At 48.3% G+C, this 24403-nt stretch overlaps 1 protein-coding gene across 14 annotated transcripts in view; it reads right to left on the minus strand.

Annotated features, from left to right (window-relative positions):
* The window catches only part of LOC309648402 (uncharacterized protein C16orf95 homolog), a 487317-nt gene that overhangs the window by 300718 nt on the left and 162196 nt on the right, over positions 1-24403 (minus strand). For 11 of the 14 annotated variants that reach the window (XM_082436948.1, XM_082436942.1, XM_082436947.1 and 8 more), the window contains exons 5-9: positions 7508-7634; positions 5577-5685; positions 3804-3940; positions 3124-3229; positions 731-2032 (exon numbers count right to left, since the gene is read on the minus strand). In XM_082436948.1, coding sequence (XP_082293074.1) covers positions 3862-3940; positions 5577-5685; positions 7508-7634 — 315 coding nt within the window. In that variant the 3' untranslated portion in view covers positions 731-2032; positions 3124-3229; positions 3804-3861. Of the gene's footprint in view, positions 1-730; positions 2033-3123; positions 3230-3803; positions 3941-5576; positions 5686-5946; positions 6084-7507; positions 7635-24403 lie in introns of those variants that run through there. The other 3 variants (XM_082436954.1, XM_082436953.1, XM_082436946.1) reach the window with 3 other exon arrangements.

The raw sequence follows: 24403 nt of genomic DNA on the forward strand, positions 1-24403 counted from the left end.
TCAGAAAAAAAATTTGGTAAATAGATAACATGTTAAATGAAAATTACAATTAAATTTATTAAGTATCACAATTCACCCATTTTAAAAGAGAAACATTTCTACTGAATTTTATTTTTCTTTATTACACATCATAAAAAAAATTTTAAGTGTCCTAGGAGCCTTAAAGTCAGGCTTGCTATTGTATTACAGTCACAGATTACTTCATTTCATATATATATTCATTTCATATATATATATATATATATATAAATACCAAAGTATTTACATTTTGTAACTTAATTTCTCACTCAATAGAGTTTGAAAGATCTGGACATTATAAAGGCAAACTCATTTTCTGCTGGAATGAAATGAGAAAATGAAAATTTTTAAAATTCATTTTATTAGGTAAATTCAGTAGGGACTCCCTGTTAGCCCCTGAAATAAACCAGCCTGCTTCTGTTTACTTTCTCCAACTTTCGGAGCCTTAAAATGAAAATTGAAGTCACTGCAATAGGTAAGCACACTCCCCCTCCCCTTCCTACCCGATGTTTGTGTAGAAATTGTAGGGTCTCTTTTCCTAAAAGCTGAGAATGGTGCTGAGGGCTGACAGAGTGAGTTCAGCCTAGGAGCCCCGCAGAAAGCTAACTGGTAGAGAAAGAAAGGGGCAGCGGGACGGGACGGGATGGGGCAGCGGGACGGGACGGGATGGGACAAGCGGGGTCAGAGCCACAGGAGAGACTGGAGTACTCACAGTTTCCAGTGTCTGCTGCTGTCTGTCTGCGTCCTGGTCCCGATTCCAGAAGGAAATGTGGCTCTTTGTGCAGAACCAGAATGCACATCCAGGAAGCTGGCAAAATCGCTAGCTAAACAATCAATAGAGGAAACACAACAAATTAAAGCACCAAATTTGGTTTTTTCTCCAATAAAGGAAAAGAAAGTGAGCAGAGGGGAGGGTGGGGAAAGAGGACATGTTACAATTTTCCCTGTGACCTGAGCTGGGCCCCAGGTTAATCTCAGGTCACATTTGGATATTTGCTCTCCTGCACCCGCACAATATAAAGGATCATTCGACCGCCTGCAACGGACTCAGGCTTATCGCAAACCCTGAGATTCACTGTGTGAAACAGTCGGAGTTCCTGCCGCAGATCTGAAATGAGTTTTCCTACGAAAATACACTTTAAAACTCAGCGACCCCCGCCCCTAACGAATGCCTTCAGTGACAGGAAATGTTAACCATTTTAAGCACTTTTTATTTGCATTTGCTCTGAAGCTGAGGGAGTGAGGGGAGAAATGTACATTTAATGATTGGTCGTGAAAATCAGATCATGGAGTGAGCATGGATCTGCGTGTTTCTGCGCCGGTTGGGGGGGTGGGGGTATTGAGCATCCTGGGTCCTGAATTTGCCCAGACAAGAGTGACTTCGCCCTGAATTCCCACAGAAGCTAGAAAGGGTTTGCATATAGCCGTTGAGCCGTATTTTCTTGCTCTGTTGATAAGTTACAGGCAGTCCCCGTCCACTTTACAGCTGGGGAGTCTACAGAAAAGTGGCTGTCTCGCACTGTTTGTGGCACTGAGATGTGTTTGTGTGAGTGTTTTCTCCCTGGGATCAAAAGGGGAAAAAAAAAATTTCCCCCCAACTCAACTAAACACTGAAGCTCAGAAACACACAGAATGTGTATAACATTGTCCTTCAGAAATCCATCTTGAATTTTTTTAAAAAAACTCCTCTCTTTGATCAAAAGCCGACAGAGAATTACATTTTTCTCCATTCTGCTGCATTTAACGTGGACTAACACGGGGTGAGTTTAAACAAACAGATGGCCTAGGCATGAATGCTTCTTTCAGTTTGAGTAGCTCAAGGTGGGTTGGATCCATGGGGGCTGGGGGTGGGCCGCAGTCGGGAGGATTAGTTGGAGGGGAGGAAAGCTGCAAAGTTTAGGGGGGAGCTAAGACAAGAATAAACCCGTGATGAAAAAAATTTTTAAACTACCTCTCTGCTTTGAGCCTGTGATCCCCCAGCAAGTGTGCAGTGTAACTATTGAAATTCTTCTGCCTAAAAGATAAATGGCCTACTTGATTCAAGACTGTCAAGTAGGAAAAACAAAACAAAACAAAAACTCTTCAAAGTGTATTTTCAGAAGATAATCGAATGCACAATGAACGCCCGGTAAGAGGGGTGTGCAGGGGAGAAGGCCAGCTCCTCGTGGGAAATCCTGCACGACAGTGGTACTCCAGCCGCCTTGCGGTGGAATGGGGGGCCAACTGAGAAAGGCCAGTCCTGGGTTGAGGGTCTTCACAGGGGTGAACTGGACCTACCTCCCCCCAGCCCCAAAGCCCCAATCAGAACGGCTGCTCGTGGCCTCCCATGTGGGAACTCCAAGCCACTGACCCACACGCCATGAAATCCTTCAGCCCAACGGGAACATACAGGGCCGTGCAAGACTGGGGCGAAAATTCTGGGGCGTGTGGACACTTTGAGGTCCCTGCTGAGAGCCACTCAATCTGCACTGCGTCTTCCCCATGTGGAAGGAGGGAGGTGCTAGCTGGTGCCAGTCTACCCGTGGGTGGGCCGGCCATGGATGCCCCCCTTGGCCTCAGAGACCTTCCAGAATCCTCTTCCTCCACAGAAAGAGTCTGCAGAAGAGGGACAGCCATCCTCGCCTCTGCCCCACAGCCTGGGAGATGTCTCACGTCTCCACATCTCAGGTGTTAAACCTCAGCCAACTGTTTGGACAGGGCCTGTGCCCTGGCTTCGGGGGCCGGTGGGTGATAAAATGCAGAGGGCATCACAGAGAACCCTCTGAGACAGCGTTCCCTCTCCCTTTCACTGCCTGCAGAGCAAGCATGACCTTCCCTCCGTGCTCCTTCCCTCTGGTGCTCAAGACGCCACGGAAAGGAAGGGGAGAAAAAATCAACAGGCCGTGTGGAGTCACTTGTCAGCAATGGTGCACACCCCGCTGGGGTGCTTAATTAAAGGCCAGGCGATTTCTGGAGGATCAAACCAGAGAGAAGGAACCCGGACCCGGCCAGGCTGCTGTGTGGAAATTCGGGAGGCCTCTGGCCCGGGGACCCCACGACCCAGCGACCGGCCCCATGCTCGCAACCTTCACCGCGTCTCTCGGGTTCCCGGGCCCTGAGCTGTACCTCGAGTTCTTGGTGCTCAGATTCTAGCTTCCCATCCATGTTGGGGCAGACACAGCCCAAGCCTGGAGCTGGCAGGATCCCGACAACTTGGCGAAGGCAAAAGAGCCTGCAGGGGGAGGAAAAGGAAGAATGTTCTAGAAGGAGACAGAGCCCAGGCGCTGGGCTCAGAAGGCAAGCGACATCCACTTTTCTCCCTCACTGCCCTTTCTCTGAAACACCAAAAACAAACCAGGACAGCATAAACGTATGTGCATAAAGAATGTAGTGACTGCACACACACACACACTCACATGCACACGTTTTATTTTTAATTTATTTATTTTAAATGCCAGACTATTTCTTCTTACTAAAGGCCTTTTCTCACACTGTTTTATCCCCTAGTTTCACAGAGCTTCCCTCCTTCATGTAAACGAAGGCATTTCCCACAGCCCTTTGGCTGGAATGTTCTAAAATGCTAGCATCGACACATTTCTATTTCATTTTATTGCAGAAAGGTTGTTTTATGGCACAGAGTGTGTGGTGTGTGTGAAGAACGAGCAAAGGAGGGGGGTTCTGCTGCGGAGGGGAGCTGCCCCGTGGTGCCGTCGGCCTCATATAAATCCTGAGAAGTGACAGTTGAGCTGGCAGGAGAATTTGGGAAACCAACAGACAAAATATACAGTGCAGCCCGTAGGCCTCACCTTTACGAGGCAGAGAGAGCTTCTGGAATGGATGGGCCAGGACCTCCGAGGCCACTCATTAGGCACTTGATGAATTGGACATGGGGCCCACTGCCCTCCTGGGGCAGTGAAACGCTCGAAAACCAAGTTTTATTAACCTAATAAAATGAAAGGGAAAAAAAGTCAGGAAAATTTCAGCTGGAAGAATAAACGCAAGGAGCGTAGCAAGTTAACCTACTTTTCATGTATTTAGAACCGTTTTGGCAGCTACGGGCAGTTCCCAAAAAGACCCCACATTCCTAACATCAGATTTCAGCCAACTGGCTATCAACTGGCCACGGCAGCCTAGGAGATCCAGGGATGCGTTGTCTCCACGGTCCCGGGAATGAATACAAGTCAGTACTTTTTCATCACGTTTAACGACAAAGCCAGGGAGGGAGAGAAGGAAAAATGGCAAAGCAACGTCTTCAGGGGCAAACAGGGGGTTTGGAGAATTAAACGGACGCTGGCTGAGGTCTCGGGAATGCCGTCACACCCAGTATCAGGGCTGCCGCCTCACAGGGGAGCATTCCGGTAACGAACTGGAGTAGTTCAAGCACAGGCAGACGTGCCAGGCTCTATTTTACCCACAAACGCCTCCAGGGACCCTCAGCTTGGGCATGGGGGCTGTGAGGGTCCCTTCTCAGAGACCAGCGCAAGCCCAGCTTTCTCGTGTTCCTGGAGCCTCTCGGGGCCATCTCAGTGGACCTGGAGCCTGCTTTGTCCAGAGGCCTGGCCAGGCCACCACTCACCCCCAGGACGCAAGGGAGCTTTATTATCTGTGGGACCGAGAGGCACAGGGTGCTGGCCAGCCTGTGTTCACACAGTGCCCCTGCACAGGGAGGAAACATTTCGGCAGCAGATGCTTCAGCAGGACTGTGCAGAGGAGGCAAAGACGCCTCTTCCCGCTTCCCCACTAGGTGTGCGGGCTCAGAGCCGGCCTCGCGGCACCATCACCCATGGGCAACGTGTCGGCAGCAAACGTTCCATCAGCCAGAATCAACAAGCCCCCACCCCAAAACCTCACCTCCTAGTCCTACTCAGTGGGCCGGCCCACGCCTCCCCATCGCCCTTCCTTTTGTTTTACTAACGCACATGCACACACCACCGCCACTATGCACGAGTGCGACCCCTGTCCGCTCCTCACTGGGCCCGGCTCCGGCCTCTGGGCAAGCCTCTAACACACACATCCCGGCCCTGCCTGCGTGCAGTTAACAGGATCTCATCTGCACATGCTCCTGCTATCCAATTCCTAGGGTATTTATGCAGCTCTGAAAGGTGGGATAGCTCTGGTTTTTTTAAGTTGCTTTAAAATTTCATTGCTACAGGGGATTTCTAGGGCAGTGAAACTCTTCTGGATTATACTGTAATGGTGGATACATGACATCACACATTTATCAAAATCCACAGAATGTACAGCACCAACTACGGACTTAACAATGATGTATCGATATTGCCCCATCAACTGTACCAAATGCACCGCACCCATGCAAGACATTAGCAATAGGGGAAACTGAGGTGCAACAGGGGAAACTGAGGTGACGGGGCAGCAAGGAGATGGGGACTGGCCTTTCTGCTCAGTTTTTCTGTAAACCTAAAACCACTCTAAAAAATGAAGTCTACTAATAAAAGAAACCTCACTGCCAAAGTGATAGAAGGAATTTTCCTTCACTGCTCTCTTCCCCGTTTGGTATTTCCTGGGAAAGCAGAGAAGCTCAGAAAGTAGAAAAGTTCAAAATAGAACAAAAATCCTACCAGCGCACAGCTATTCCACCCATCCCATTTGAGGCCATCCTGTGTTGGGTCCGGTCTCGGAGGACGTTTTCCGAGACTGGTTTCTGCAGACAGAGGTGGCCTGATGCTTCTGCAGTAGCGACAGTGATAAATCCAGGTTACTTGAACAGTATTCTCATTTATTTTTTATTTTTACACTAACGCCCCATGATGCTGAGTGCAGTGACACTATCGCTGTTAAATAAACCGAAATCCTGCTTTCATTTCGCAGCTGGTTCCATCCAATTTACAGTCAAATGTCAGCCCATCAACCAGGATTACCACAATCGTTCTGCCCCAGCCCTCTGAGGCCAAAGAGAAGGGTTCTGAGCCCACCTGTGAGCCCACAAACCTGGCACGGGTTACGCAGGAGAAGCCACCTTGGGGTGTAGACTCCGAGGTGAAAGTTGACCTGAGGAGCCTCCTGCCCCAGTGGGAGGAAAGATGGGAAGCTCACTGCCAACCTCTAGGGTAAGATGGGCCCTGTCCCTGTGAGAGAGAGAGACAGAGATGGGGAGAGACAGAGGTAGTGAGACAGAGAGAGAGAGATGGGAGGAAGGAGCAGAGAGACAGACAGGGACAGAAAGAAACAGAGACAGAGACAGAATGAGGGGTGTCTGTAAGCCAGAAACTCGCCCCCCCCCATCCTCCCTGGGAGCTGGCATCTGTAGCCCCGGCCAACGTAAGCATGGACGCAGGGCAGGCACCGCATTTACACCGTTTATACTGGGCCTGCACCCCCGCCGCTGTCAGCCCTGACACTCAGGCCTTGGCATGTCGGTTGCTCCGTCCTGCAGCCTCAGTGGCGCCACCAGGTGGTGAAAGCACAAACCCAGGTTCCCGCCCTCCAGCTCCGCTGCAGGAGCTTTTTACAGGGGTGGCCCCAGGATTTCAAACACCATGCACACACAGAGGGAGACGCCCAGAATACCCAAACCACCGGTTCCATTCTGCCTGGAGCCGACTCACGTGCAGTGTGAACCCACAGCGCCGCCTAAATCCAGCCGGCAGAAACATGGGGAGCAGACCCGATGTCTGGTGCCCCCAAAGGAAGGGGGCGATGAGGAACTCCAAGCTCTGGGTTTGGGGACGTCAGCCCCAGTGATGTGATCGCAGCCTCTCTCCTGCCCTTTGTTAGCTCAGAGCCAGTTTTCAAACCTCTAAACCTGGCCCAAGCCCCTAATGCTTAAAATTATACTATAGGGTTGGGAGGGTGAAAAGAATAGAGGATATCTAGCAGGATATACACACTCCAAAAAAGAAGAGCCTCCTTAATATTCAGCAAGGTTGTGGGCATTGGGGTGGGGGTTACCAGGCAAGGACGGGGAGGGGAGGAGTGCCCAGGCACACCTGATCTCCCCATCGCCATCCTTCCTCAGAGTCACTTTCTAGACCAAGCCACAGATGTTTTTACGGCACTTCTTAACTGGTGGTTGGCATTGAAAATAAACTTCAGCTAGTACTACCCATGAACAAGCAGTAATTGTCAGAGCTGACGTTTATTGGGTGTTTCCAACAGGCTGAGCTCAGAACCTGACACATGTTGACACGCTCCACCAGCCCCTTCTGGGAGGCGCCGCTGGCACACCCATTCTGCAGATCAGAAAGCAGAGTCACTGTAGCTGTGTCACCAGTTAAGTGGCTGAGCTGGATCCACAGCCCACAGCCAAGCCCTGTCTCTACCCAACTGTGTCAACCCAGGTGACGTGAGGGGCTGCCTCTCACTAAGGCTGGTTATGAAAACCCAAGAGAGAAGGAAAGCAGATTTCACTCCATTTACTTCTCCATCAAAGTTGTTTTAGGAAACAGGAAGCCCAAGGAGAAATGGTGGGACCAGGGGAGACTGATGAAAACAGGCCCAGTTGGGCCAAAGGCTAGTCACAGGAATAGCCAGCTCCGAGGGTGGCACGTACCTTTGGGGCCGCCTCCTGGCATCAGCCCTCCTGAGGAGCCTGGAATTGGCTGCCTGGGAGGTTGCTGCCCTTCTGCATGGACGCTTCTACCAGAGAACGGACAACTTTCCAGCACACCGACGAGAAGCTGTACAAAATAAAAACAGGGGTGAGCACACAGACCTTGGGTCAGAAACACATGGTTTGGGTGTCTGAGCTCTTTCCCTTGCTTTGGGGCAAAGTATTTGGCCTTGCAGAGCCTCAGCTCTTTCACCTGCAAAATGGGGGTCATCACACCTGGTCTGTGGGTCCTCGTGTATGACGTGCAATCCAGCATCAGGTGGGGAGGAGAGGCCCAGCAAGGCCATGTCACCAGGCTCAGGGTTCCCTTCGTGTGGCCTCAGCAATGAGTACAGCTCTTGCCCTGGGGTCTTGGCAACACCTCCCATCCGCATGGTCCTACTGACCCCACAGGGCTTTTATCCTGACTACCCAGCAGTCTTCAATGGGAACATTCGTATAATAAAATGCTGACTGTACAAAATGTAAGCAAACTTTTGTAAAATATCCAAATGCTCAGACAAAGGCTAATACACCAAAACGTCAAACTCTGGTGATGTTTAGATGATAAGATTACTGATAACTCTTTTTCAATCCATAATGTTTAATGTTTTAACTACTTGGATAATAAATAAAGGAAATTACGAAAAGACAAATAAATACAGCTTAGAGGAAAATAGATGCCTTTTTCTCCTGAACGACACTCATTTCCCACGTGGTCGGTGACAATCAAGGCCGCACAACCATGCGCCTTGTGCATGGCGTTGAGGCTCTGCAAAGCCAAGCACTTTGCCCTGAAGCAAGGGGAAGAGCTCAGACCTCGCAGGGGCCAGTGTCCGGCCCCTCAGGAAGGACCCCGTCCCTGCCCCTGCCCTTGCAAGCGCCCAGGCAGGGTTCTGGGTTAGGTTGAGGAATGCTCCCAGGCCTCGTGCTGGCGGCAACTGTCTGCCCCGACCGGGACCCAGTCCACCCTTCCCTTGCCATGGAACATTCACACTTCCCTACAGCTCTTCTTTCTCCCTTTTTGCAATTACAGACAACGATGCAGCCACTCTATTTGTGCACAAAGTAGCCTAGAGTTCTGGATGAGTGCACGGGGGATAACATCCAAGCTGCACACCGCTGTCGCCGTGAGCCAAAGCCAGAGCCAGCTGTGGGTCTGGGATCTCTTTGTTTTAAGCTTCTCTGGTCCTGAGGATGAAGACCAGCCCGCGCTGGCAGACAGTGCAGCAGGCCCAGCCTCCCGTTCCGTCCCTTACACGGTAGGGCCCCTGCTAGAGCCACGGGACTAAAACTAACCACCACAAACAAATAAAAAGCAAAGCAAAACAAAACAAAAAGCGCCCCAGCATCGAAAGCAAATTCACAGATGGAAAACCCGAGGCCCAGAAATTGAGGATGGGACCGCAATCGAATCAAATCCAAATTGCTGGGGAGCACACTGGGAGACGCCGGTCCCTGGCTGAGCTGGGACTCTGCCTCTTAAATGATGAGGCAGGTGGGCTGCCCGCATCTGCTGACACTGTCAGAGGAAGTCCGTGACCGCTGTGAGCCCAGAAGGTGTGAGTGGACAGAATCGACACTCCCAGGGCCTCAGCCCCAGCAGGACAAGGGGCCAGACATCAGAGAATCAAATTTTCTTCTGCCCAAAGAATGCTTTCCCCTCAGATTATCAGCCCAATGAACGTGATCAACAATAAAAGGACTCCTCCCTAGCGTCGCTGGATTATTGCATTACTCTCCCATCCTTTTATAGGAATAAGCATTTCCTTGCCTCTCCCCTAACTTGCAGTACTTCTGTTTCTCCACTGCCCCCACCTCCAGCCCCACTCACATGAGGGAAGCAGGCTCGCTGGACAAACATTCTCGCACACATTCCTCTGACCCTTCCAACCCACCCAGGTCTTGTACTCCTTGTCTCAAACTACTCAACAGCCGGCCACCCGAGTCACAGAACAAGCTGCATGCGTGCTGTACCCTCTCGGGCCGGGCTGCTCACGCTGCTTGTGTCAGGTCGATGTTTGGGATGTGCCCACTCCTCCACGACCCCCCTGGTGATAAAGACCCCGTCATCCCAGCGCTGAGCCCCTGCTCGGACTGGGGTAAACCCCCCTCAGAGTCAGCACGCCCCCAAGTCGGGCCGCAAGGTCCAAACGCATGTGCGCTCCAACTTTCCAGAACCATCACCAGGTCTCGTGCCTTCACCAGCCTGCAGCCTCTGCACGAGCATGGCAGCCCCTACGTGATGGTGACGTCCGCCCCCCCACCCCCGTGGTGGCCAGCGGAGGGGTTGCCACCTTCCTGACGGTGTCCGTCTGAGTCAGCCCCACTTCACATCTCGGTCACGCCAGAGCTCAGAGGAAGCACGTGTTGCCCTTGCACTAGTTTTGGCTCAGTTCCCTGCCTGGTCACGTGTGGGGGGTCCCAGTGGCCACTACGGGGCTCGTGGATAGGACGTGACGTTGACCAGTATGCGTTTAGCTGTTTTCTGCACCCCTCGTCCCATGGGGACTTGAAGGGGTTGGGCTCATCTTCTGAGGCCCTTTCATCTGCCTCCTAACCCATGAGTCCAACCATGAGTTGGCTCTGGCCACACCTGGGCCATTTGTCCTCAACAAAATAGTTGCAGGTAACAGGACAGTAAGGGGAGAACACACACACACACACACACACACACACACACACACACACACACACGGGGTACATGACCTGTGAATAAATGTACATGTGCACATGGAGAGGAGAAATAATAAACTATGCCGTAAGTCAGCATTTCTCAAACAAGACTCCCCAAGATACGACTGTTAGGCCTTAAATAAAACATCCCACGCTTAGTTAAATTTGGGCTGTTTCTTCCAGCGCTCTCGGTGCTTCACAGCGGGCCAGAGGCTCTGAGAGGTCTCGCTAAAAAGCACCTGCTCAGCTGTAGTCCGGTTAGCAGCCCCGGCACGCATCTGGCTTTTGGACTCTTTGTTGGAGCACACACGTCCGTTTCACTACTCCACACACCCGTGTGCAAAAGCAGACCCATCGCCTGCCCTCCTGGAACTCTGTCCAGTGACAGACAGACATCAGTGAACCATCACACAGAAGTAACGTTACTCTGTAATGAATGTTAGGAAATCAAGTGGCTGGGGTGCTGCGAGCCTGAAGGAGAAATCCAGGACGAGGCTTCCCTCCTGGGAAGCGACGCTGGCGGAGCAAACTAGTGTCAAAGTGGCAAATCAAAGGAGATGGTAACTATTCAAACCGTAAGCCGTGTTATGGGCAAGGAGCCCACGTGCGCTCCAGAGGCAGGAGGGAGGGGACATGGCAGATTTGAGGACCAACAGAGACCAGGGTGATGGAAGCAAAGGAAGGCATCACAAGGACGGCTGGAGATGTGGCTGGAAAGGAGATGGGGCAGAGAACACGGGGACTCTCGCCACATTAACCATTTTGCACATTATCACATTAAAGCCCCCAGCCCAAGCCCACCAGACACGTGGCTGCAGGCAACCAAGTTGGGTTTATTAGCTCTCTGAGCAAGGGAGAGCCCACCGTGAGGAACCACAGCATCTCAAATTGGGAAGTGAGGAAAGGACACTCGTAGGGGGTGTGGGACAAGAGCTAGTAACAGGATGGTCTGGGCAGGGATCGTTCAGGATTTGTAAGCTAGACAGGTGACTGCAAGAGACGAAGGGTAACAGGGATAGGGCATGACGCATGATCAGACTTGGATTTGGTGGAAGAAGACCAGATTACAAATACATATTTTAACTGATGAGTTGATGTTCTGATTCTGTTTCACTGTGAAACAAACCACCCCAAACTTTAGTGGTTTAAAACAACGATAATTATTTTGCTCATGAATGTGCAATTTGGGCAAAGCTCAACAGGGCTCACCTCTGCTCCTCTCCCTCATCAGGTGGGCAGGCTGGAAGGCTGGAGGCCGGGCATCGTCAGAAGGCCCACATGTCTGCTGGTCAGTGCTGACTGTCAGCTAACGGACTGGCTGGGCTGCCGGTCAGACCACCCACACGTAGCCTGAGGGTCCCGGGAGAGAGAACCCAATGGAAGTGGTATTGCCTCTTCTATTTTCTGCTTAGAAGTCATCATTTCTGCCACATTCTTTTCACAGTCTGTCACAAAGGTCAGCCCATATTCAAAGGGAGGAAAATGAGATCCCCCTGTTTGTTTTAAAACCACCACAGTAAAAAAAAAAAAAAAAAAAAAAAAAAGGGAGGGAAGAAGGATGAGGGATAACGTGATGAGATTTGCATTTTGAAAAGATCACTCTGGTTACCATCTGGAGAATGGATCTGAAGGGAGAGAAGGATGCATGTGCGGAGACCAGGGAGACAGCTGGGACCATAAACTAAGAGAGAGCTGAGTGCGCTCTGCGCCAGGGTGGTCGAAGCAAAGGTGCAGAGTAATGAGAGTTTCAAGCACTAATAACGATAACGTTTCATGGGAAGAGCCAAGAGTGAAGAATAATTCCTAGGTTTCTGGCTGACTTTGTCATCGCTCTCCTCTCATCTCTTCCTCCAGGCCTTTGCATGCCTCATGGTGTCACTGAAGTATTTGCTCAAATGTCACCTCGATCTAATACAGCCACTCCACTGACCCACCCATCGGTCTCTCCTCACCCAGCTTTGGTTTTATTTATGGCATTTACCCTTTCCTGAAATTGTGTGCTATGCTTGTTTCTTTGCTTGATTTATGTTTGTCTTCTCCACTAGGGTATAAACTCCATGACAACAGGGACCTTGCCCGTTGTTCATCTGTATAAGATCTCCAGTCTCTTACACAGAGTAAGTTCTCCACTGACATTTTTCTAAATGAATGAATGATGATGGGAGTGGTGGTAGAAGTGGCATTTCCTGAGGTAGAGACCCCTCAAAGAAGACTAGGTTAGAAAAGAAATGATGACTTTTTGTGGGGACATGCTGAGATTTGAGTCGCCTCTGAGATACCCACAGGAAAAGATCAATTAGGCAGTTCAGAATATGGACCAACGCTCAGAGCAGAGTTCCAAGATGGATATACAGATTTGTAGTCTTCTGGGGAAAGGTAACAATTAAAGCCATGGGCCTGAATGAGCTTGCTGACGGAGAAAGCGTCAAGTACGGGGTAACACAGGCCTAGAAATGAATTCTGAGGAATCCAAACATTTCATGATCAAATAGAGGTGACGAGCACGCACAGAGAACAGAGCAGAAGCACCCAGAGAGTTGGGAGGACAACAGAGGGAGTGCGTGCCATGGAAGCCGAGAAAGAGGGTATTTCAAGAAGGATGATGCGGCAGACAGTGGCAAAGGCTGCCCATGGTCTGAAGTTAGGTCCAAAAAATGTCTAACTGGGTATAGTTATGTCACGGTCATTGGTGACTTTGGCAAAAACGGTTTGATGAGAACAATGGAAGTGGAAGCCAGATTACAAATGAAAGAAGATTAGAGAATGAAAACAGAAAGTATAGACCACACTACTGAGAAACGTAGCGGAAAGGAGAGGAGAGTGAGCAGGTGGTAAGATGGAGGATCACGTGGGGCTGATGTATGTTTGTTTTTTTTTTTAATGTGAGAGAACTGGTCATGTATAGACATCTTTTTTGAAAATTTAGTAGTTACCCCAGGGTTTGCAATATATATCTTTATTTGATCAGAGTTTGCCTTGAAGTAATATTACATGGATTCACATGTAGTATAAGAATCTTACAAACTACACTCCCAATTCCTCCCTCATACTGTTTTTGCTCTTATTATGCATGTTACTCTTACATACGATACAAACATACAGTACATTGTGACTGTGGAGTGGAGTGGAGTGGGAGATGAGAACATGCTCTCACCATAGTTTCCCTATTTGGTTTTAGAAACATAAAGACTTAGTGGAATTGTGTTTTCACAAGTAGCTTTTGAAGCAGAAGCTACCTACCCCCACCCAATCACCAAGGTAATTTTTTCTGTCTTATAAAGGAGAAGAACTTGGCCAGGTTATACTCGGGGCAAATGGAAGCTGGGAAAATCAGACAGCTGAGGATTCTGTCCAGACTTGCTTCTGACCTGCCCCAATTTGGGTCTTGCTAGAATATTCCAAAGGTTGTTTCAGAACATTTTCCTTATAGCCAAATGCACTCTGTGCTCACTCAGTCCACCTCCTTTATGTTTCGGGGTGCCGTGGTATCCAAGAGAAGTTCAGGTCAGGGTTCAATCCATTTCATTTAAATTGTCAAAATGCCTATCTCTGGGCTCTTCAAGCCCTCCCCTCTGACCCAGGAAGTATTCCATGCCAGCTTCAAGTTGAATTCCATCCCCAGTCCAAGTTCCAAAGGATGGGATTCTACTGAGAGCCCTGGAGCCTGGCCAGGTTCTGTGGGTTCAGCAGTTGGAAGAGGGTATTGAGTCCACTTCCAGGGGGACTGAGCCACCTTCCTCTTCCTCCCAGTGCAAATGCTTTTGGCCACTGGCTTAGTCACTCTTAAATTTAGACAAGAGAAAAATTCTGTTTCCCAGGAGAGAGCAGATGATCACGTCAAGAGCTGTGGAAGTCTGTGTAACTCAGCAATGGCTGACCTCACAGGCCCACTCTGGGATCGTGTGATGATCATGTCAAGAGCTGTGGAAGTCTGTGTAACTCAGCAATGGCTGACCTCACAAGCCCACTCTGGGATCGTGTCAAGCCAATGAGAAGTGGTTAAGCCATCACTTGTGGTCAGATATTGTGATCAGAAAGGAAGACCTTATGATGCACATAAGCTTGTGTGTAACTGTCCCAGGAAACTGCCCCTTAGGAGGCCAGCACACACAAGCCTCCAAAAGAACATGCGTTTGCTCCCTTGGGCATGACCTGCATTTGACTTCAGAGCTCCTGATTCAGCTCAGCTATAATGAAGGCTCCTGGGGCCAACACAGAGCAAAACACAAGAGACTGCAGCCAACATGGAATAGTCAAATTCCCCTGGTGTATTTCCTCTGCCTCCCTGGACTGGGAAGGAGAATCCACCAGTCTTCCCACCCACTAAAACCACCACCCAGACCCTACCCTGGGCATTAGCAAATGCCCTGCCCTCTAGCATCTGAAAGCCGGCCAAGGGATCATCTCAAAATTCACATCTCCAGATGATCATGACTAGACTCCGTTTCCCAGGACTACTGTCCTGCAAAGGTGAGGAAATAGGGGTTACCACAGATCTCTAAATATGACATCAATTGACTACAGAATAAGTCAATCACAGGGTATGCCACACCCACAATTTCCTAGGCAACCAAGTTCTTAATCATGCAGTCCTCTTGGCCCTAACTTGCTGGACAAACCCTCTGAAAGGTTGGGATTCACTCGGGGGTGACAAACTGCATGTGAAATGCATTTTGAAGCACGGAGCCATTTACCACTGTCATGTGCCTAACTAGTCCTCCAACAAGTTAACCTGGGAGAGCAACTCCTTCAGGCTCTGGAAGCAAGTTGGAATGTTATGAGAATGAAAAGTCAGTGTGCACGTGGAAAACTGGGAAGGACCAGGTGCTGCTGCTAAATAGGTGGGGTGAATGGCTCATTAGGCAAAGACTGGCTTTGGGTAGAGTCAGCGTGAAATTGGCTTTCCCGGTTTGCACACTGATGCCTAATCCTCATGACTTTCTGAAATGAGGGAATATCCATTTCCATTTTGCAGAGGAAGAAATCGAAACTCAGTTATGGGACTTGTTCAAAGTGTCATAGCTGGTGGTGAGTGACAGAGTAGGGATTCAAACCCAAAGAGCTTCAGGTTCATGACTGCTCCCATCAAAAAGCTATAATCACTGAGAACGAGTATATTTTTATTAAAATGCTTGATAAACAAAAATTAAGCTCAACATGTGACCAAGGTGGATTCTAAGAACATGAGAGCTTAGGGGGAAAATGAATTTAAGCCATTTCTGAATCTCACAAATCTAATACCATTTTTATGAAACCAATTCCATTTTTACAAGATTAATTCCATTTCCCAAATTTTTCATCAAGTCATTTTTCATCAAGCCCTCCTCTTCTTTTAGGAATAGGTTACAGGTTAGGTGTAAATTGGTACAACACATCTATAGAGCAATACAGCAATGTGTATCAAGAACCTCAAAAAGATTCATACCATTTGATTAGGGTGACCTTACAATTTATCATCCAAATCAGGACACTTTTGAGAGTAAAAGAGAGCACTATTACTAACCATATCAGGAGAAAATAGGGACTAAATGGGCCAACCAGAGGCATGGACCACCTACTTTAGACAAAATAAGTCTATATCCAAGACCTATCCTAAAGAAAACCACTCATTCATCCATCCTTCATTAATTCATAAATACTGAGTACCTACTATATGCCAAATACAACATTTATATTAAAGGACCATCATAACAGTGTTGATTTTAAGAACAATAATTGGGAAAACACCTACAGATCCATCGTTAGTTATATTCGGGAAGATCCAGATGATGGGAGACTCTGGGAGATTATTAAATGGGAGACATTAAAAATCCAGTTTTCCCATAATGAATCAATAGAAAACATAAGCAATATATTAAATAAAAAGTATAAAACAACTGTATATTTAGCATGATCCCAATTTTAGAAGGATATGTAAGCATGTGTGTGTTTATGCATCAACGTAGACAAAAATAGCAATATATCAAAGGGGTAATGGTAGGTTTCTCTGGATGATAACATTATGAAAGGTTTCTATTTTATCCTATGTGGGGTTTTCTTTCTGTATTTTTATATTGGGTTGGCCAAAGTGTTTGTTCATTTTTTTCCGTAAGATGGCTCTAGTAGCACTTAGTTGTCTCTAACTTCATTCGAAACAAGTTTGTTAGCTTGTATTGTGACAGCTGTCATATCAGCGTGCATTAAAAAAAAAAAATCAAAAGTGGTGAATTTTTGTGTAGCCATTTTAATATTGAAGATGGAAGAAAAGAAGCAACATTTTCGGCCTATTATGCTTCATTATTTCAAAAAAAGTAAAACCACAACTGAAACACAAAAAAAGATTGGTGCAGTGTACGGAGAAGGCGCTGTGACTATCCGAACGTGTCAAAAGTGGTTTGCGATGTTTCGTGCTGGAGATTTCTTGCTGGACGATGCTCCACGGTCAGGTAGACCAGCTTAAGTTGATAGCGATCAAATCGAGACATTAATTGAAAACAATCAACGTTATACCACGCGGGAGATAGCCGACATACTCAAAATATCCAAATCAAGCGCTGAAAATCATTTGCACCAGCTTGGTTACGTTAATCGCTTTGATGTTTGGGTTCCACATAAGTTAAGCGAAAAAAACCCTCTTGACCATGTTTCCGCATGCGATTCTCTACTGAAACTAACGAAAACGTTCCGTGTTTGAAATAAATTGTGACGGGGGATGGAAAGTGGATACTGTACAATAATGTGGAACGGAAGAGATCGTGGGGCAAGCGAAATGAACCACCACCAACCACACCAAAGGCCAGTCTTCATTCACAGAAGGTGATGTTGTGTACATGGTGGGATTGGAAGTGAGTCCTCTATTATGAACTCCTTCTGGAAAAGCAAATGATTAATTCGAACAAGTACTGCTCCCAACTGGACCAACTGAAAGCAGCACTCAACGAAAAGCGTCCAGAATTAGTCAACAGAAAAACACATAATCTTCCATGAGGATAACGCAAGACGGCATGTTTCTTTAATGACAAGGCAAAAACTGTTACAGCTTGGCTGGGAAGTTCTGATTCATCTCCCGTATTCACCAGATATTGCACCTTCGGATTTCCATTTATTTCAGTCTTTACAAAATTCTCTTAATGGAAAAAATTTCAATTCCCTGGAAGACTGGGAAAGGTACCTGGAACAGTTCTTTGCTCAAAAAGATAAAAAGTTTTGGGAAGATGGAATTATAAAGTTGCCTGAAAAATGGCAGAAGGTAGTGGAACAAAACGGTGAATACGTTGTTCAATGAAGTTCTTGGTGAAAATGAAAAATGTGTCTTTTATTTTTACTTAAAAACCAAAGGAAACTTTTGGCCAGCCCAATATTTTCCACATGAGCATACGTTAGTTTAGCAGGGGAAACAGGACACGAAATATCACTGGCAGAGTCGGGAGAGTTACATTTTGGGGGCAAAGGGCAGATGTTCCCACCTAAGAGTGGGACCTTGGGCAAGTGATGCTGCTTCTCTGAGCCTCTGTTCCTACCCTGCAGAACAGGAACAGTGACTGTGCCTTCTCTTGGATCTGTGGGAAGAATGAATGAGCAGGACTGGTCACCTCCCCTCCCCAACCTGTCCTTGTCCCACTGCCCCCATCTTGGTCTCTGGCTTTCTCAGATCCAGGCTTTTCAATCTCATGGAGGAAGAGCTGGTTTCTGCAGTTCCTTAGCATGACAACTGCAAGAGTTTCTGGTAGCCCCAAAGGTGATGTCTTCTTGCCAGCATCACTGGGCTCTGGGAGCCCCAATCCTGGACCTTGCCAAGCACTCACTGTCCTCAACAACAGTAACACATCAACAGATCTTTGTTGAGTGGACTTCCAGTTCAAATCCCAGCTGTGCAAATCACTGGCTCTGGGACCTAGGGAGGGCTATTTTACTCCTCTGTGCCTTGGGTTCCGCGGTGTAAGATGAGAATAAGATAGAACCTTCCTTCTGGGGCAGTTGTGTGGGATAAAAGAGAGAGTGTGTGTAAACACTCGCCCGCACCTGGCCTATAGCACCTGTGTAATCAGGGTTCACTCTCTCTGCTCACTTGGGGTGCCTCCAACACTCTGCTTTTAAGTCTAAGGGATGCAAACGTCTACAGGATGCCCATGGCAAGCAAGTCCAAACCATGCATCTATGAGTGGAAAATGCTCCTTCCCGGTCCCCACTGTGATTAGAACTGTTCCTTTTCAATTGTTTTTCAATTTGGTAAGATACACATAACATAAAATTGACCATTAGTGTCATTTAGTACATTCATAATGTACTAAGTCACCACTATCTAGTTCAGATCATTTCATTACCTAAAAGGAAACCTGCACCTGTTGGCAGTCACCCCCATTCTTCTTCCCAGCCCCTGGCAACCACTAATCTGCTTTCTGTCTCTATGGGTTTACCTATTCTGGACATTTCCTACAATAAGGGCCTTTTGTGACTGGCTTTTTTTTTAACTTAGCACAATGTTTTCGAGGTTCAGCCACACTGTAGCATACATCAGTGCTTCCTTCCTTTTTAAGGCTGAATAATATTCCTGTATCAAAAGCCATATTTGTTTATCCATTCATCTGTCAATGGACATTTGGATTGTTTCCACCTTTTACCTATTGTGAATAATGCTGCAACGAACATTTGGGTACAGGTTTTTGTTTGAACACCTGTTTTCATTTCTCTTGGGTATAAACCCAGGAGTGGAATTGCTGGGTCAGAGGGTAACTCTATGTTGAACCTACTGAACGCACAGCAGCTGCACCCTTTTATATCCCCACCACCAATGTGTGAGGGTTCCAATTTTTCCACATCCACATCAGGATTGTCTCTTGACCAGCTCTCACCTCAGGCTAGGCTTTTGACAGGCACAGGGTTAAGCCAGGCTCCTTCCAAAACGTCTGCTCTCCCAGGGAGGTCCCCTGCCTTGGAATGTGGCCCGGCACCACGTAGAAGGGCCATGGAACGATGCTCACTGTCTCTGCGTGAGGCTCTGTTCTGGCCTGCCTGGCACTACATGTGTAAGGAAAATGGCAAATCCCACCAGCACACAGGATGGCAAAGTCCCCAGCACCTGGGCCCCCAGGGGCAGCAGACACACAAATGGCCCAGGCACTTTGGAGACAGTCCCTGAGAACACATGTGGTTCCGATCAGGCGTGTCCTGTGCAGCATCCTGTCTGTCGACAGCTTATTATTACTGACAAAGTATCCTCCCTCCCAATCTCAGGGAGCGCTCATTTTTCCCGCCTATTAAACCTGATTGGAACATTGGGTTTGATTGGACTCAGCCTGGGGCCCTGTCATAAGCCGCAGCAGCTCTGTTTTGTGGTGAAATGCTTGAGATGTGTGGAAATAGTATCTCCCTCAGGGAGCTGGATTCCCCAGTGTTAGAAGTGGGTTTTGCCAAATGAGCGTAGATGGTGGTGCCAGCAGCTGGGGGTGCAAGAAATGGGGAGATATTGGTCAAAGGGCACAAACTTCCATTAAGAAGATGAGCAAGTTCTGGGAGCTAATGCACAGCACGGTGACCAGTTAACAACACTGCACTGTATGCTCTAAAGTTGCTAAGAGAGTAGACCTTAAATGTTCTCTCCACACACACAAAAGAATGGTAACTATGCGAAGTGATGGAGTTAACTAACCTTGCTGTGGTGATCATTTCATAATATATACACGTATCAGATCATCACGTGGTACATCTTAAACGGACATAGTGTTACATGTCAATTACATCTCAGTAAAGCTAGGCAAAACAGAAGAAATGGGTTTTACAACTCGCTGGTTCCCTGGCCTCCCAAGCTTCATTTTACGCACCTAGTAAAGGGCATCCAAAAGCATTCAATTATTTTGATAAGTTTCTGCTTTAGAATCATCTCATGGCACGTGTCTTAGCTCTTACTGCTGCAAAACAAATTACCTCCAAATTTAGCAGCCTGCAGTGATAAACTGTCTTGTGTCCTGCAGGATTTTCAAATGTACCCTGGATAGTCATGAATTTTAAAATCCTATTCATAATTATCTGAGTCCATCTGACTCTAAGCATAAAAACAATGTTTCAGTATGTATTAAATGTCTCAGGGATGTAACCAATTGTCCAGAATTCTCACAAACCAGAAGAGGAAGGCAGGCAAGTTCAAGTCTACAGAAGTTGACTCCCTTAAAACTATCCATATTCAAGCAACTCCTAGAAAGCCTCCATGTATCCCGGGGAACGAGAGCTGTCCTACAACAGCCCATTATGGGGGTGTGATATTTCATCGTATAACCTCCCCCTGTTCCATGGGACACAGTGGGCCAGGCCACCAGTTCAGTTCAACCCCCTAGTTTACAGAGGCCAAAGAGAGCAGGCAGCTTCTACAAGGGCACGGAGCAAGTGGCTAAGCTGATCCTAGAAAAACCCCAAGCCCATTTTCCTTGGTAAACTCATCTGAGAAACAGAAGCCATCCTCCTGGATGCAGACCCCTCCGATCCTAGCGTCCCCCACATTCGTCAGGTACAGCAGGGAAGCAGGTGCAGGGCACGCCCTTGCCCCAAATACAGTGGAAGCTGACTTCCCAAGCAGCCCCCACACCTGGCTACTCAGCAGGCCTCTCCACTGAAGAAGGGCTGGGGGCTGGGGTCCAAGGTCGACGAAGGAAGAGCAGAGGTTGCTGCAAGTGAGAGAGGGATTCTGATGCGGATCCCAGCCCTCCCAGGTCTGCATCCCTGGTAACCGGGACCTCTTCCTAAGGCATCTCCAAATATGTGGCAGGTCCTGGGAGCCACGTGCAACCTGGTGGCATGCCCTGGGGTGGGCTGCTCTCACTGCCAGACTGGGGAGCAGAGAAGACCATCACTTGTGGGTGCTCACTGCCAAGGATGTTGTGCTTGGGCTGCGTCCCGGGGCCCACAGCACACTTTTTGTCTGCTCTGGGGCCGCCCGGCTGTCTCAGGTTGCAGGCTGTGGCCAGGCTCTCTGCCTTTCACCAGGAACCCCTTGGAAACTAAACAGACATCTCAGGGGGGGCGGGGTGGGGTGCTGTTCATTGTGCTGGAGAAATAACAATTAGGCAGCCAGCAGGACAGTGAGCACTTGGAGAGGCTCCGGCTGCAAGCCAGCAAGGACCAAACAGAACTCACTAGTAAACCTCACCAGAGACGGGGGGGGGGCGGGTGGGGGGGTGGAGAAAAGAATTGGGTCAGAGTGATTTTTAAGTTGCAAGAGCGTTTGGTGAAGGAGGAAGTCAAGATGTGTTTCCACGCACTCTGTTTACGAGAGGAACCTGCATGTTTATAGGCCCCTGTATGACACTTGCTGCATCTCATGGTTTGTTTTGTTTTCCAGCTAAATTACAAATGTGCTTTATTTGGTGGAATATATGGGTGCAGTTTATTTTCTGGTGGGCATGGCACCCTTGGACATGAAAGCCGGGGACTCCTAAGAGCTCTGTTCATTCCTTTTCCCCCAAACCTCAGCCTGAGGAATGCTGTAACCACCTCACACCTGCGTGTCACACCTACACTAATTACCAGCTATTCTTTCTTTTTTAAAAGATTGCATTTGGAAAAATGTCAAACCTACAGAAAAATTGCAAGTGAAGTGAACAACTGTCTGCCTTTCCCCTAGACTCACCCCTCCTCAGTCACACACACACACACACTCACAGTCACACACATTACTGTCATTGTTGCAGAACCTTTTGAGAGTGGACACACTTGAATGTGCCTCTCCTAAAAACCACACCATTCTCTCACAGAACCATGACACAACGATGAAGCTCAGGAAGGCCATCACTAGGCCCCTGCTGTCATCAGATACACAGTTCAAGGTCAAACTTCCCCACTAGTCCCAATTACGCAGCATTAGTGGCCCCATCACTTCAGTTTCCTTAAATCTGGGACATCCCTCAGTCTTTTCTCCCGACACTGGCATTTTGGGAGGGCACAGGCCAGTTGTCTTGTAGAATTTCCCTCAGTTTGGGTTAGTCTGATGGTACCTCATTGTTAGATTCAGACTATGTGTTTTGGGCAGGAATACCCCAGCAGTGACGTTGAGTCCTTCTCAGAGCATCATATCAGGGGCCCATGATGTCATCTGTGTCCCATTAATGATGCTGTAAATTTTGATGGCTTGGTAAAGGTGGGGTCCACCAGGGTTCCGCACTGTAAGTGCACCTTTTCTTTCCTCTGTAATTAAAGTAATCTGCAGGGACAAGGGCTGAGCAGTGCTGAGGCCCTGTTCCCAACAAACTCACTTGTGGCTTTAGCATCCATCAGTGATTCTTGCCTGAGTCAACTTGATTGTTTCTCTAAACAGACTCACATTTTGCTTAATTGATTATTTAAGAGGAAAATAAAACCCCTGCCATAAATGAAACACTAGTATCATTTTTTTCTTAAAAAATAAGAAAATACAAATACAATGAAAAATGTTAGCTACAATTGCCGTCTTACGACTCTGAGCTGAGGCTTGCTCTGTGTTACAAAGGAGAAATTATCACGTGTTGGACAGCTGTTAAGGACCCATTAGCACCCAGCAAAGACTTTCTCCATGTTACCTCCAAGAACTAACCTTGTAAATGGATACTTTATAGCACCAAGAAGCAAATGTGAGGGCTCTCTGTCCTACAAAACCCCAAAAACACCATATGTGCCTGTCAGTGAAGAGTGACCCCCAAACCACTAGGTGATAAGAGGTGATTCCTGGGCTGGAACACCCAGAAATGATTTTATAAGGATGCACTTGTGCCAGAATTCTTGCATTTTTGCCTTAAGTTCCATCAATTTCAAACTCCCTTTTTCTTCCAAATGGAGCAATCCTGAGGAATAGTTTCATAATCCAATCCACCTCTTACAATATAATACAGTTCAGAAGTATTTAATTCCAGTGGATCCTGTCTACAAAGTCCAAGCTCACACACAGTGAATTTCTGTAGCCCTTGTCAGCTCCAGGCTGGATGAAAACTGGACTCGATTTCTACTTTATCTGCCCTATTTCACTCCCTCTCAGTAACCTAGCCCCTGTAACTTGTTTATTTTTGAACTTCCGTGACTTGGTGCTCATAAAACCTGTTAACCCTGCAGCCTCAGTCCATAACCCAGGAGTGGGCCACTTTCTTCCAATAATATCTCTCCCAGGGTATGAAACAGATCTTTAAAACAGAGCTGCTCTATCAGGGGCAAGAAACCTTCAGCCTGCTTGCTCATTCCCCCCGTCCCCTCTGAGACGACCCCTCGCCACCACCGCAGAACGCCAAGCACTGTGCAGGAAGAACCCGGATGGAGAACCACCGTTCTACAGCCCAATGATTGCATTCTAGAGGACCAGGAAGGTGAATCCCAGCATGCAGAGAGAGTGTGTTCTAGAACACAACGAGAGGAACCCCTGTGGTGTGGGGCCCAGTGTGTTCCAGAGCACAGAGGGGCCAGTGCACTCTCCCAAGTTCACTTCGTATTTATTCTTGCAGATTTATTAACCACTTGGAAGAAAAGGCATTAAGCAGACATCTGCCACGCACCAACCTCTTGGAGCACCGTGGATTTCACTTAAATGCCCGCAACGGCTGTCACGTGGTGACAAGATGGCGGTCAGTCCCACATCACAGCCGAGGATGCTGAGGTCCGCAGACACACGAAGGTTTGCCAGGTTGCTCGGCCATTCAGTGGCTCAGCCGGGCATCTCTCACCCCACAGGGCCACACTTGCAGGCAGGGCAAACGGAGAGGAGGGAGCCCAGCCGAGTGGTACTAACCTCTTCCCACTCTAACGAACCCCTGGGAAAGCTGTCAGGATGAGCTTCTCCTGAGTTTAACTCACAGGAAGGAAAACCAGGAACAAGATACAGACTGCACCGTATGTGTCTGGAGCTTGGTTCTTGCTTTCTGTCTTGTCTTAGTACACCTCCCTGTGGGGTCTCTGGGGAAGCTTACAGGACGCCTGTCCTAGGAGAGAGCCCAGGGTTGGTGGCGGCCCCAAGACGTTACCCTACAGGCTGCTCCAGAGCTTCGCCAGCAGCCAGGGGCCCACCTTGGTGTCACTTTCACCTTCGCAGTCAGAACAGACAGCAGGGACCCTGATGATGCAGCCCAGCACTTCACATGTGACCACAGGTGGGCGGGGGTGGGGGTGACGGTTCCATGTCCCACAGATGTGGCTGATGCAGCCAGTACTTTCCCTTCCCCTGGGGCTCAAGCGGAGAGCACGGCACACAGTGAC

This window comes from Balaenoptera physalus (genome assembly GCF_965194825.1).
Source record: "Balaenoptera physalus genome assembly, chromosome: 19".
NCBI lineage: Eukaryota > Metazoa > Chordata > Mammalia > Artiodactyla > Balaenopteridae > Balaenoptera > Balaenoptera physalus.